General features: G+C 47.3%; 1 protein-coding gene across 1 annotated transcript in view; it reads right to left on the bottom strand.

Annotated features, from left to right (window-relative positions):
• LOC127005883 (uncharacterized) overlaps positions 1 to 15,593 on the bottom strand; it is a 265,537-nt gene that overhangs the window by 15,788 nt on the left and 234,156 nt on the right. Inside the window, exon 4 of the mRNA XM_050875214.1 lies at positions 12,550 to 12,685. Within this exon, the coding sequence (XP_050731171.1) occupies positions 12,550 to 12,685 (136 nt within the window). The remainder of the gene's footprint in view (positions 1 to 12,549; positions 12,686 to 15,593) is intronic.

The following is a 15,593-nucleotide window of genomic DNA, read 5'->3' as shown; positions in this document are numbered from 1 at the left end:
CGAAACATCTGCCCTCCCTGACTCGATTAAGAGCAAGCGGAATTGTCATCTCGTCCATGCATTCTTAAGTGTGTGTCTGTGTGTCTGTGAGTGCCGTGCCAGTGAGGGAAGAGAGGAGTCACTCTGAGAAGCCTGCATACAGCACTTTGAACTGTGAAGCACCTCAGTCTCGTGCCGCCCCTCCTCGCAGCAGCACCAGGCAGCCAGGCAACCACCGTCTGTATGGATTATTAACTGTTTTTTTCTTTTATATTCCTCTCATACTCGTTCTCCGCGTCGTCCTCCTCCGTGTTCTCCTCCTCAGCCATATATGAATGTCCACTCAAGCGACTTAACCTCTTTACGTCGGAAATGATGCTATCACGAAGGGATTTGATACAGGTTTTTAAGTACCTCTTTAACTTCAGTAACGTCGATCTCTCCGATTTTTGAGCTCCAAACTAACCCTAAAACTAGAAATGAGTCTACCGCTACAGCAGGTGTATTTTTTTTTCTCAAACACTCGTCCACTTTTGGAATAACCTTCCTGCAGAAGTAGATACTGCGAAAACGATCAACATTAAAATTCGCATTAATCGTTTTTTTGTTTTTTTTTTGTTACGTCAATATTAAACTGAACGTACCTACAAAAGTACTACTCTTCGATCTGTTCTTCAGGCCACTAAAGTACCTGAGTAACTAAACCTGACAACCTCGTTATGACCGAACATGCTTTCTGTTGCCTACTTCACCATGTTTCCGCGCCTCCATGCATCATCCTGCTGCTCCTTCTGATCCTCCTCTATTTCCTTCTTCTTCTTCTCTCCTCCTCCTCCTCCTCCTCCTCCTCCTCCCCCACCTAACATCTGGCGCGGGGCGTGGGCGTGTCTGGGGACGAAAACTTATGGTTCATGGAGGATTAAGAGAAAAATGGGTGTTGAGCGTGATCGGGCGCGTCTCAGATGATGGCGGAGGGCTTAAGTTTGGTGCTCCGGGATAACAGCCCCGCCAGGACCACCCCTGCCCCCCACCTAGCCCCGACCTAGCGCCCAGACCCACCCCTGCCATAACTTAGCCCTGAGACCCACCCCTGCCATAACCTAGCCCTGAGACTCACCCCTGCTCGATCTGTACCCCCTATCTGTTTTACCTTGTTTCTTTAGCGTCTTTTCAGCCCCTTCCAGACCATCCCCTGCCCCTTTTTTTCCCGCGTCTTCCCTTTACAGTCCCTTCCAGACCTGTCCTACCCCCGTCTTTCAGTGTCCTCCCTTCTAAGTCCCATCCCGACCTTTCCCTTACTCCTGCCCTTAGCGTTTTCCCTTCTCAGCCCCTTCTGAACGTGTCCTTCCCCTTCCTATAAACGTCTTTCCTTTCCCAGCCCCTTCTAGTCCTGTCCTGCCCTTGTCATTAGCCTCTACCTCACTCCCAGCCTCATCCTTACCCTGAGACACTAAAGGTAAGGATGGGGCTGTTTTACACGCTACCCTTTCCTTACCTTGCTCCTAGTCCATCCTTCAGCCCCTTCCCTCAGCCCTTACCCTTCAGTCCTCTTCCCTTCTTCCAATTTTACCTCACTATTCTTTTCTATGCCTCTGCTCTGCTCTCCGTTCCACTCTACCCCCATCCACCTACCACCCATCTCACCCCTACCCCAGTCTTTCCCCAGCCCCGCCCCAGTCCTTCCCCCAGCCCCGCCCCAGGCCGCCCCGTGCCAGGCTTACGCTTCTGGTTATGGGTTAATGATTGAGGGCTTTGGTAAACTGGAAGTGAGTAATGGAGGATCGGGGGAGGGAGGGAGGGAAGGCGAAGGAGAGGGAGAGTAAGAAGGAGGGAACTGGGGAGGGTGAAGGAGAAGGAAGGAAGGGAAGGAGGGAGGGATGATAGGTGATTGGGGGATGGAGGAGAGGGGTGACCAGGAGAAGGAGAGAGGGAAAGGATGAAGGGAGGATGGGTTGGCAAGTGCCGTAGAAGGGGGGAGGGAAGGGAAGAGAGAGAGAGAGGAGAGGAAGGGATGCTGGGAGGGATGCTGTGTGGGTGGAGGCTACATACAAAAGAGCAACATGGAGAGGATGGAAAAGAGGCAGAAATAGAGAGTGGGAAGGAGACGAAGGAACAAAGGAGGGAGGGAGGGAGGGAAGGAGGGCAAGGAGGAGGGGGTGAGCGCAGAAGTATACACAAAGGAAAGAGAAGAAGAGAGATGGAATAGAAATGGAAATGAGGAGAATAGGGTGGAAGGGAGAGAGCGAGGGAAAGTTGATAGATGATTAAGAAGGGGAGTGCATGAAGAGGAGAGGAGGAGGAGGAGGAGGAGGAGAAGAACTGTTAAAGAAAAGTTCAAGGCGATGGGAATGAGAAGAGGAGACTGATTGAATGAATGAATGAAGACAAGAAGGAAGGAAGGAAAGAAAGAAGGAAGGAACGAAAGATGGAAGGAAGGAAGGAAGGAAGGAAAGAAGGAAGGAAGGAGGGAGGGAGGGAAGAAGAAAAGAATGGAGAAAGAATGAACGGAAGAAAGGAAGAGAAAGAAAGAAAGGAATGAAAGAAAAGAGAATGAGAGGAAGGTCAGTAAGAAATTGGGGTTATGAAGAAAGAAAGAAGGAAGGAAGGAAAGAAAGAAACAGGCAAGCAAAGAAAGGAAGAAAGACAGGAAGGAAGAAAGGAAAAAAGAAAAAGGAAGAAAGAAAAAAAGGAAGGAAGGAAGATCAGCAAAGAATTAGGGCGTGGAGGAAAGTTAGGGAATGAAGATAAAGGAAGAAGGAAGAGGACGTGCGAAGGAAGCTATTGAAGTAAGAAAGTGCTAAAAGAGGTCAGGAAGGAGGAAGATATTGAAGGAAGGAAGGAAGAAAGTTGAAAGAAATGCAGGAAAACGGGATGGAAGCTGTGATATATGAGAGAGAGAGAGAGAGAGAGAGAGAGAGAGAGAGAGAGAGAGAGAGAGAGAGAGAGAGAGAGAGAGAGAGAGAGAGAGAGAGAGAGAGAGAGAGAGAGAGAGAGAGTTATACATCTTTACACGCCAATGGAAAAGGGATAATTAGAAAGGATAACAAAGAAAACGACGTCGTAAAAGGGGGCACTAAAGGAAAGATAAAGAGAGAGAGAGAAAAGGAGAGAGAGAGAGAGAGAGGGAGAAAAAAAAGGAGCCAAAGACAACGTTATTAAAATGGGAGGTAAAAAATAGGGGAGTTAGTGGTCGTCGGAACGTTCCTCATTGTCGTTTTCTTCCCCTCCGCAACGAACTTATTAAATTTGGCCCCAAGGAAAACAATTGCAACGGAGAGAGAGAGAGAGAGAGAGAGAGAGAGAGAGAGAGAGAGAGAGAGGAGAGGAGAGGAGAGGAGAGGAGAGGAGACGAGAGGAGAGGAGACGAGACAGACAGACAGACAGACAGACAGACAGACAGACAGATAGACAAACGCATAGACAGACAGCCACAGACGCACAGACAGACAGACAGACAGAGAGGCAGATGCACATAAACAGAGGAGATAACGAGACAGCTAGACAAGCAGAATGGATAAAGAAACAGAGGAAGAGAAAACCAGACAGACACAGACAAAATAAATAAGAAAAAAGACATATTCATAAAGCCAGAGATACAGACAGACATACAGACAAACACACACTTATAAACTCGAGCATGCGAAAATAGAGAGACAGACTGACAGGTGGACTGACATTAAACAACGGTAATATAAACAAACAAACAAAGACAAAAACAGCCGGAGAAACCACACATATTATACACAAGCAGTCAAACGGAAAAGAAAAACAGACAGACAAATAAAGAAACAGACAGAAACAGAAACACCCCCAAAAATATGACAGGCAAATGAAATGTAAGAAAAGAAAGAAAACGCAATAGAAACAAACGAAATAAGAACACACATATCACAGATGCACAAGAGAGGAATGAACCCCCCCCCCCCCACACACACATATACACACACACACAATAAAAAAGGCAGACGGAGGAAGACAGAGAGGGCATCAACACACGCTCGACATTCACAACGAGGCCGCCATAACCATATTACCGAAGAAGATGAAGGTGACACACGACTCTGCGAAGTGACACTCGGAGCTTTTATTCTCGACGGACAAGGACAGAGAGAGAGAGAGAGAGAGAGAGAGAGAGAGAGAGAGAGAGAGAGAGAGAGAGAGAGAGAGAGAGAGAGAGAGAGAGAGAGAGAGAGAGAGAGAGAGAGAGAGAGAGAGAGAGAGAGAGAGAGAGAGAGAGAGAGAGAGAGAAAAGAATGCATGAACGAGAAGATGGGAAAGATGAGTGAGTGAGAGAGATAAAGGAAAGAAAGAAACAAAGAGCTGTAAGTGTGTGTGTGGGGAGGGAGAGGTCCATGTGTGTGCGTGTGTGTGTGTGTGTGTGTGTGTGTGTGTGTGTGTGTGTGTGTGTGTGTGTGTGTGTGTGTGTGTTGTCCGAGGAAAATCCGGAATTGCGTGCGTTTGTTGAAGAGAAATTACTTGGGACTGCCAAAGGGATAAAGCCGAGATTGAAGGATGTTAGTGGAGGGAAAACGAGAGAGAGAGAGAGAGAGAGAGAGAGAGAGAGAGAGAGAGAGAGAGAGAGAGAGAGAGAGAGAGAGAGAGAGAGAGAGAGAGAGAGAGAGAGAGAGAGAGAGAGAGAGAGAGAGAGAGAGAGAGAGAGAGAGAGAGAGAAGCTTGATAAAAGGAACTTTTCGGAGGGGAGATTAAAGTTTACAAGTTGCAGAAGGGAGGGAGAGAGAGAGGGAGAGGGAGAGAGAGACTGGCGATGAAGGGTTCTGGGAGTGAAAGATTGGGGGTAGGTGGGGAGAGGGGAGGGCGAGGGGGTGAAGGGGTGGAGGGGGAGAGGAGAAGAGGATTGTGGGGCGGAGAAAATGGCTGAGCAAAGGAAGGGGAGCGGAAAGTTTTAGCGGCGGGGAAAGAGGAAATATAAAACATGCATGCAACTTAGCGGCTGAGACTGTGCGAATGAGGAGTTACGAGGGACGGAAAAATCGGAGGAGGGGTTGGAGTGGGAGAAGAAGATAAGAGAGGTAGCAGGGGCGAAGAGGAGGAGGGGGAGGGGGAGAGAGAGAGAGGTGGAAGTAGTGAAAACGAGGAGAGGGAGAGGGGTGGGTGAACAAGATATAGGAAGATAGGATGAAGGATGAAAAGTAAAGGTGAGGACAAAAGAGGAGCGGTAAAAGAGAGGGGGAGAGAGGGAGAAGGGTGAAGAAGTGGAAAGGAGAAGAAGAGGAGAGGGAGAAAGGTAAGGAGAGGAGAGGAAGAGAGATCGGTAAAGGGGTTAAAAGAAGGGAAGTGATAGAGGGAGGAAGATGAGGAGGTGAGGACGAAAGGGGGAGAGGGAGAGGGATGAATGATTAAAGAGAAGGGGAGGAGGAAAGAAAGATGAGGGGGTAAGAGTAAGGGAGGGGGAGAGGGAGTAGGGGTGAGGATGAAGATGAGTGGGTGAGCGGGGGTGGATGAGTGGGGGTGAGGGGGGGGCGGTGGACGGAGTTGCGGCTTCTGGTGCCTTAATAAAATTTAACTTTGGGCTCTGTGACGCACGAGGCCCCCGAGGGAGGACCCCAGGGCGCGCTTCCCGGTGCTTAGGAGGGAAGTTCGCGGCTTCGGGGAAAAGTGAAATATTTTCCATGAATACGGATTTTATGGCGCGTGTTGTTGCCTTAGTTTCCTCATGAGAAGAGTAAATGTGTGGGAGAATTAAGGCTGCCCCAGACGTTATCGAGTGTTTATAAGAGCCTTGAATTCTTGGCTCCATATGCACGTGTTGTTGAAGAAGAGAAAACGTCAAAGAACAGCCTCTCAGGAATAGACAAGAAAGGAATCAAAAGAAGAAGAGACATCGAAGAACAGCCTCAGAAGAATAGACAAGAAAGAAAGCACAAGAAGATATCGAAGAACAACTACACAACAATAGACGAGAAAGAAATCACAAGAAGAAGAGACATCGAAGAACAGCCTCACAACATTAGAAGAGAAAGGAAGCACAAGAAGAAGAGAAGACATGGAAGAACAGACACACAAGAACAGAGAAGAAATGAGCACAAGAAGAAGAGAAAACACTGAAGAACAGACACACAACATTAGACGAGAAATGAAGCACAAGAAGAAGAGAAAACTTTAAAGAACAGACACACGTGAACAGAGAAGAAATGAGCACGAGAAGAAGAGAAAACATTGAAGAACAGACACACGAGAACAGAGAAGAAATGAGCACAAGAAGAAGAGAAAACATTGAAGAACAGACACACGAGAACAGAGAAGAAATGAGCACAAGAAGAGAAAACTTTGAAGAGCAGACACACAAGAACAGAGAAGAAATGAGCACAAGAAGAAGATAAAACATTGAAGAACACACACAAGAACAGAGAAGAAATGAGCACAAGAAGAAGAGAAAACATTGAAGAGCAGACACACAAGAACAGAGAAGAAATGAGCACAAGAAGAAGAGAACACATTGAAGAACAGACACACAAGAACAGAAGAAATGAGCACAAGAAGAAGAGAAGACATGGAAGAACAGCCATGAAATAATAGACGAGAGATCATAAGGAGAGAAGACATCGAAAAACTAGAATAAACAGGAAAGAAAGCACGTGGATAGGCCGATTTCAAGGCTATCTCAACTAAACCGAAATGGACCGATCTAAACTGAACTTGTTGGCATTGGGATTAACCAAGAGAGGCCATCGTCTAGAGATCATTATAGAGTAGCCTGTTCATAGGTTCACCCACGCCTGTTTAAAAATTTGTCCTCGCGAGTGGCCCAAGAGTTGCAAATGATCATGCAGAGTAGCCCATCCACATGTTCACTCACGTCTGCATAGTGGACATGGTGGGTGGACAAACGGGTCTGGCCCAAGAGTTACAAATAGCTGCCAGGGATTAATTGCGGCATTCGTCACGGAAGTTCGATGTTGAAGGTCTCCCATGCAGTGCACGGCCGACATTTGTCCTTAATAAGTTTGATGGCAGAGGGATCGAAGGCGGTGCGTGAACCTTTACTTTTCTGGCATTTGCACGTTTTTTTTTTTTTTTCACGGTGGAGAGGGATCGTTTTTGTTTTTTTGAGAGGGCTTCCGTCTGCTTGTACAAGGACAGGATCTCAGGAAATCCCTCTAATCCTAAGTGTCACGAGGGATGGAACAGAGAGCACGCTGCTTTCTGGGGACCTGGGCGTCGCGGCAATGTCAAGATGGTCCAAAATGTCTTGCAAGATAGATTTGAGCTCTTGAGGCGAAGATCCATATTCTTCAACATTTCGGCACCCACGCACACAAGGCTTTCGTAGGAGTTTTGGGTATTGCCAAGGGTAGTTTTATGACCCTAGTGGTTGTTTGACTCTTACTTTGTACAATGAACCTAAAAATCACTCATGAGAACCCGTTTAATCTCATCCTCGGCCTTTTGGAAGTTGTTAACGTGAGGCGGAAGTGTCTGACAATACCGACATTTGAGACTAAACGAAGTCACACCAGGTACGGGGTCGGAGGAAAGGGGTGAGTGACAAAGCAATACCACGTCTGTCATTTTTTTTGTAATCAAGGGTATAGCCAGAAGAGAAATGGGTTAATGAAGAAGGTACAGTTGAGGAAAGAGGAAAGACAGCAGGAGTGTAGAGTTGTATGGTGTAGGCTCGCTTTTTTTTTTTTTTTTACAACAAAGGAAACAGCTCAAGGGCACAAAAAAGGAAACAATAATAAAAAAAAAGCCCGCTGCTCGCTGCTCCTACATCATCTTACGTCATGCCATTCTTATCCTCCCTCCTCCCTTCTGCCTCTCCTCACTAGCCATGTACCCCCTCCCACTGTCCTACGATGGCCCTCGACTACCAATAAAAGGGGCAGATGTCCTATTCATGGGTCTCGCCGTTTTATTATGTTGATTTTTTTAATTACACACCTTCAACCTTTTATAGAAACTTAGTGATTTTAATTCTGGTCTTTAGATATCGGTGCCATATGGCCTCTGTTGTTGCGGCGCCATGACAACATATCCCAATGAATCAGTCAACGGAAGGGGTAGAGGGATAAGCAGGGAGGCAGGGCTTGAAGGGGAAGGAAGGGGGAAGGGGTCGACCACACAACGTAACGTCCTCCTCCCCAACCAACCTACACAAAGGAAGGATATAACCCCCCCCCCTCCCCTCTGTCCTCTGTACCACTAGCAACAGGAATAGACGGACAGGCAGGGAGGCAAAGCTGGAAGGGGAAGGAAGAAGGAGTACGCATCACGTCATACACTCCTCCCCCTTCCAACGCACCCTCAGCATGTATGTCTCTCCCCCCCTCACTGTCTTATGATGAATCTCTACCACTAGCAACATGAATTAGGGGGACGGAGAAGGAGGGAAGGGGCAGGGGGGGCAAGGGACTCCATACGATCTCCTGGAAAAGGGAAGGGGGTGGAAGAGGGGACAGGGGACTTCATACGATCTCCTGGGAAAGGGAAGAAGGGGCGGGGGGGGGGGGCACGGGACTACATACGATGTCCTGGCAAAGGGAAGGGGGTAGGGCATGGAAGGGGAGACAGGGGACTTCATACGATCTCCTGGTAAAGGGAGAGGGGGTGAAAGGGGCATGGCAAGGGGGGGGGGGAGGGGGCTCCATACTCTCTCCTCAGTGCAGCCATAATCATAAATTGGCGTTAATTTAGAAGCTGATGCCCAATTATCGGACAGGTGTGGGGCGCGGAGTGTGTCGGCCAGTGATGGAAGCCGTAAAGTGGAGAGAGGCGGTGGAGAGAGTGGAGAGAGAAAGTGAATGGAGTGGAGGGAGACGGTGGAAGGAGAGGAGAGGGAGAATAGATGGAAGGAGTTGTGGGAGGGAGTAGAGGGAAGGGGTGGAGGGAGTTGAGGGAGAGGGTGAAAGCAGTTGAGGGAGGGAATGGATGGAGTGGACTTAGTGGAGGGAGTGGAATGAATGAAGAGATGAGGTTGAAAAAGTAGAGGCGGTGTAGAGGATGTGGAGAGCATGGAAGGAGGTGGTGGAGGGCGTGGAGGAAGGGAGGCGCTGGAAGGAGTGGAGAAAAGGAGTGAAGGGAGTGGAAGGAGGAAGTGGATGTGGAGGCAGGAGAAATGGAGGGAGGAGGCGGTGGAGGAAGTGGAGGCGCAGCGCAGACTTCATAATGGCTGGTCCGTGATTTATTAGTGGAAGGAGGAAGTGGATGTGGAGGCAGAGGGAATGGAGGGAGGGAGGCGGTGGAAGAAGTGGAGGCGCAGCGCAGACTTCATAATGGCTGGTCCGTGATTTATTAGTGGAAGGAGGAAGTGGATGTGGAGGCAGAGGGAATGGAGGGAGGGAGGCGGTGGAGTACGTGGAGGCGCAGCGCAGACTTCATAATGGCTGTTCCGTGATTTATTAGTGGTCCTCCTCGCCTCGTCTACAAAGTTGTCTGTGTCCATCACGCGAAGCCGTTGACTCTTTTTTTTTTTTACCCTTTTTCTCCCCTTTTTTTACCCATTCGTCGTCAAACAGCGATTCCCGTTTTGATTACGTGCGCGAACCTACTTGAACCCGTTGACTCTTTTTTTTGTTTTGCCATTTTTTTACCTTTTTTTTACCCATTCGTCGTCAAACAGCGATTCCCGTTTTGATTATATGCACGAAGCCACTCGATATTTTTTTTTCTCATTTCGTGTACTCCTCTTACTATGCAATACGCTCAAATTCCTCCGTTACTGTGAATATATGTTATTTTTTTATTTTTATGAACACGGTACTAGGGAGTTATGTATGTACATCAATCCTCGTGATTAATGTTATTCCTGGAGCTTCTTTTTCTTTTTTGTCTTCGTCTTTCTTTGCCAAACGCTCCCCTTCACCCCTGTTAGTTGGAGTAATATATAGTTTTTTTTCTGCTTTACAAATATTTACCGCCTCCCTCCACTCCCTCCACCGCCTCCCTTTACTTTCTCCACCTCCTCCCTTCATTCCCTCCACTCCCTTCATTCCCTCTCTCATCTCGCTCCACCCCTTCCCTCTCTTTCCTCCTTCAACTCCTTCCCTTTTGACTAATATTATTCCTTGAGTTTTTTTTTCTATCTCGTGTCTGCGTTTTACTTTGAAATACACTCAGCTTCATCCCGTTAGCCTGAATAATACAGCTTTTCCTCTTTACAAATACTTCAGAGTTAGGTACACGAAACTGACTAGACTTTTAACTTATTATTCTTTGTGTATTGTTCATTCCATCAATACTTTCAGCACCGCCCCTTAAAGAGAGCCTCAGTATATACCGTTTTTCCTCTTTACAAATACATAAGAGATAAGTACACGAAACCGTCTTGGCTTTTACCTTTATATTACTCGTGTCTTTTTTTCTACTTTATTTCAGTACGTTCACCATCACCCCGGAAGAAAGCCTCAATATATACCGTTTTTCGTTTTTGCAGATGCTTCAGAGTTAGGTAAAGGAACCCCTCTTGACTAATGTTCCTCGTGTCTTGTTTTGACTTTACATCAATGCCTTCAGCCTCTGTCCTTAAAATGTGCCTCAATATATCGCATCATTCATTCTCCGTGGCCTCCGCCGGCGCCCCGAGATCATTCGAAAAGCCATCTCCCTCAAAATGCGCCGAAGTTTTACGGTATTTGTCAGAAACTTTGCGTCCGACTCGGCTCGCAAATTATGCATTCAGGATATATAAAGACGGAGACTTCCCAACCTCCCCTGCCACCCTGCCACCCGTCCTCCCCCCTCCCCCCCCGCCCTCCTCCTTTCCTGACGCTGGGTAATGAGGCTGATCGCGAGAATTACGGAAGTGAACAAATTATTAACGTATTGCCCCCCAAAAAATGTTGAGGTGATTACAGCGCTGGATGCTACGGGGGACGGGGGCTAGGGGGGAAGGGGGGAGTATGAGAGGAAGGGATGACGGGATGGAGGGGTAGGGAGGGGGAGTTAGGGGTTAAGGGAAGGAGGGAAGGGAGGGGAAGAGGAGGCAGATGATGACACAAGTACCAGGGGGGATTGCGTCCTTAATTTGATGGGAGAGTTAGAAAATATTAAAAAGTAGCGAAATACGTGAAGGAAAAGATGAAAACTGTGGAGGAGGAGCAGGAAGGAAAATTAACGGGAGGAGGAGGACAAATTATTGGCAGTCTTAGGAAGCAGGGGGGAAGAGAGAGAGAGAGAGAGAGATATCAGATGAATAATCGTGAATGATATGAGGATATTTTTATGCAAAGGTAGACTAACAATCTCTCTCTCTCTCTCTCTCTCTCTCTCTCTCTCTCTCTCTCGGCGGAAGTCCTCAGGGTGACACGGGTGACGCCACAAAATTTCTGCGCCAAAATATTTCCATTATTTACCAATTTACTTTTATATATTTATTTTCCAGTAGAGCGGTTAACCCAAGCGGTACGAGGCAGCTTTTGGGTGAGGCGGCCGTCACGCGTGGCCAGGGGCTTGTGCGGAGCTGTTATAGGGCAGGTGTTGGGCAGGTGTGGTATCGGGAAGTCGGGGGTCACGTGCTCAGAGGGTTTTGTGTCGTAACGTAGGAGTGAGGACGTAAGACAAGCGTGCCAGGAAGACCTAAACCTCCCTCATGAAGATTCGCACCGTCCACCTCGGCCACGCTACAGAAAAGTGGCGTTTTGTTAATTTAAAACGGTGTAAAGAAGGAAAAGTGAGTCCAAATCGTGCAGGACGCTCACCGCCTCATTTTATTCAGCGGCGACTCGTGAATGGCGTTCGTTTTCAGAACTGGAATGACGGCGGCAGTGGAAATAAAGTCATCAGCTGGTACGGGACGGAAGAAACGGGACGGGACAGGACGGGATGGAATGGACGGGGTGGGTCGGAACGGAACCGAGGGGAACGTAGGTCGCCGTGCACCCCACACGTTATCACATGCCATGTACAGGACTGGCAATTTGAGTGAATCATTTGAGCTTCAGCATGCTGGCAGCGGTGGGGAGAGGGGCTGCTGAGAGAAGTGCTGCTGAGGGGCGGCCAGCACGCAGGGAAATCGTCGCCAGAGGAATCTTTTCCGGGTCGTCCGATCTTTTGCGGCGCTGAACACAAGAGCCCAGTATTAGTGGGAGTGTCGGCGTGGCGAGCTGAGGGTTACAGAGAACAACAGTGACCTCTGGCCTGACGAAGTATCTGGTGGACGCTATGTGTTGCGGGGCCTTAAAGAGCGCGGCTGCCTGAAACACACTCCTGCCTGCCTGGTGGCCCCCGCCGGGACTGTCTGGGTGCTGCCTGCCGCCGCGCTGCTGCTGCACGGAAGTAGTTTTTCGGTGGAAGCGGATTTTGGAATTAATAAAACTTTTAGCCCTGCATTGAATGTGTAGGCACGCGCGCGCGCACACACACACACACACACACACACACACACACACACACACACACACACACACACACACACACACACACACACACACACACACACACACACACACACACACACACACACACACACACACACACACACGAAATTGAATGTTTACTTTGCTGATATATCGTATTTTTATTTCCTGAATATCAGTAATAATAACCAGAAACCTGATGCACATACACGCACACACAAGGCAGCGGGGCGGCTCCTCGGCGTAGTTGGCTTACCTATGACCTGCATGTGGGTGATCTCGGCGTGTTTCTCGAAGCTCGGGTAGTCGGCCAGCACCTCACACTTGTAGCGGCCCGCCGAGGCGTGGGACACGTTCAGCAGCACCACCACCTCCTCGCCGGACATCCCCCGCTGGAGGAGACAAAAACACGCACGTTACTTGACAACAGCCTTAGACTGAAGTTGAAGTACATTGCGTTTCAGCTAATTATGATATCACGAATCTCAGTCATACTCAGTTACCTAGGTGGACTGGGGCACAAGAAAGATTCTGTTATACTGAATCCAAGCATAAACACTATAATCGCTTAAAGCATATTATTTTTGAAACAGCTCAACACATTACCGTGATGCCACCCAGAACCTGACCCTTGCTTCAACTGGTCACTTACAACACTTTCACGTGTATTTTTGTGGTTGTATTTGAAAGTAATTGTTTTCCTTAAGTTCACGCGGTCCACTCACAGGTTATAAACTCAAATGCGACAATGACTACATTAAACTAAACTTAAGTGCGAGTTTGAATATGAGCACTTGCACTCTGACCCAACCCTGCATGAAAATCCTTGACAGTGGCATCATGGCAGACTCATGCACTGTAAACATGGGAGACGTGCGGGAGCGTCTTCACCACCTCCGTCACGGCGCCTTCAGCCACACATGTGAAGGAAGGACTCGTGTCACCTCCAGTATTATAGCACCCACGCGTCTTTTGTTCACGGCAGGGAGAGTCACATGCAGACCCGGCTCCAATAACAAAAAATACCACTCTATAGAATTTCGTTTTAAGCGCTGTTCCGGGAGAGCAAATTGTGAGTTCAAAATATAACAGTAAAACAATACGACGTTAAAAGCGATTTCGAGAACGAGGACAGTAAAAGTGAGGGGAAGGAAATAGCGAAACAATGTAGGACAAAATGCTGTTTTAAGGATGAAAAATGTGAACAAAAAATGGATAGAAAAATGTAAAAACTGTTCAGGGTTGGGAACATCAAAGGAAGAAACCAACAAACCAACGGGGCTGTCAATATTCCTCTAAATAATAATAACAATATAAATTTCAGAAGAAGAGGGACAAAAATCACATTAAGCAGAGATGATGATGTTTTCCCTTCCCGAAACCACATACGCAAGCCAGCCAGCCAGCCAGTCAGCCACCCGTCTATCTATATCTATCTATCTATCTATCTACATCATCTTTATATATATCTAGGTGGGCAGTAAACGTGGGTTATATCTATATCTATCTATTTACCTGTATATCTATCTATCTATTTATTTATCTATCTTTATTTATCTCAATCATCTAGGTGAGCAGTCAGCGTGGATACTATCTATATCTATTTATCTGTATTTCTATTTCCTATTTATCTATCTATCTATCTATCTTTAGTCAGTAAACATCGCGAAGGGAGGAAGCTGCGTAGGTATGCATCGAATCATGAAAGTCTGTCGAAGGATGATCAACCAGGAAATAGCCTCATCTTGCCGCTCTTAAGTACCGCAATCTCTCCTTCACCTTCAGCCCCACAGCCCTTCGCGTAGCCCCAGAAGTCTTAGGGCTGTATTTTAAGACACCATCGCTTCTCACATCGACTATTTCTAAAGGTCAAAGAGGGGATCAATCGGGTCTTCAGGAATGTTTTTTAAGGTTCATGGCACAGAAGAAGGGTCAGACTACCACCAGGGTCATAAAACTACCTCTGGAAAGGCCTACAGCTCTTACGAAAGCCATGTCAAATATGTGAACTTGGGCGACGAAATGTTTTAAAATACGACCCTCAGCCCCTAGTCCCCGAGCTGATCACCGTCTCATCATACACCCGTCGCCTCTCTTCACCCTGCATCTTTTTCACCCAGTTTTTGATCTCCACTCTCTCATCCTTCAACTCTCATCCTTCACCCTCTCATCTCTTTCCAGCATCCATCCTCACGCTCCACCAAGCATCCCAGCATCCCTCATTCACCTCCTTCACCTTTCCCACCCAGTGATTGATGTTTTCCTCTCTCCCATCACATCCTTCATCCACCCATCTCATCCCAGCATCCACCCTCACTCTCCACCCAGCATCTTACACCTCCCAGTCACCCAGTTAATAATCCTCTTCCCGTCCTTCACCTGGTTTCTAATAACTCCCAGGTAATTCATGTTAGGTAGTTAATTAAGGTAAAAATGTTCCCAGTTCAATAGTAAAAGAATCAGAATCTCTTGGGTAGTCAGTATACTTATAAACTCGATAAGAATGAAAGTCACAGGAGGATCAGAAACTACAAGACGCTTCGATCTCATGACAGCGCCAACTCCTCCAATGAAAAGTATCTAATCCCATGCATGCAGACAAGTGAATCCCTCCTTCCTTCCCTCGCTACCCCCATTTTTATATATTTTTTCAACTTTATTCTCGTACAATAGAGTTGGCGTGTTTCCGATTAAGAGTTTGGCAATTTTTTTTTATACGAGCAATCCGCTTATTTTCTTTTCTTTTAGGTTTATATGTCTAGTTTTTTTTTTTTTCCCTCCTTTGGCACGGCGACTTTGAGCCTTCATGAATTCCGCCGCCCGACTCCAGATATTGTCAAAGTTTTGCGTCCTAGAATCTCAAAAATGCAAAACAGATTTACTTCGATATCACTCGCCGTCCAGATACATTTTTATATTCCTTGTCTCGCTTACTCCGACGGCAACTTTATACTGGAATTGCACCCCTGCCTGTGTGTGTGTGTGTGTGTGTGTGTGTGTGTGTGTGTGTGTGTGTGTGTGTGTGTGTGTATTATTTTTCCTCTGTCACGCTATTCTTTTCCTCTCCCTTTCTCGCTTCCATAATATTTTACGTTCCAGCAGCGATCGGATCTGTATTTCTTAGCGTCGTCTTTTATGGGTGTGTCGCTTTTCGTCGTTTCATCCGCCTTTGCCACCTCCTCCTCACACTCTGCCTTATCTTGCTCCTCCTCCTCCTCCTCCTTCTCTTTTTCTCTCCTCTTTTCCATAATCTTTTACGGCGCCGCGGTCGGTTCTTGTATATATTTCTTTGCGTTGTTT

This window comes from Eriocheir sinensis, chromosome 31 (genome assembly GCF_024679095.1).
Source record: "Eriocheir sinensis breed Jianghai 21 chromosome 31, ASM2467909v1, whole genome shotgun sequence".
Lineage (NCBI taxonomy): Eukaryota > Metazoa > Arthropoda > Malacostraca > Decapoda > Varunidae > Eriocheir > Eriocheir sinensis.
The sequence above is the reverse complement of the archived record's forward strand: the minus strand, read 5'-3'. Positions and strand labels throughout refer to the sequence as shown.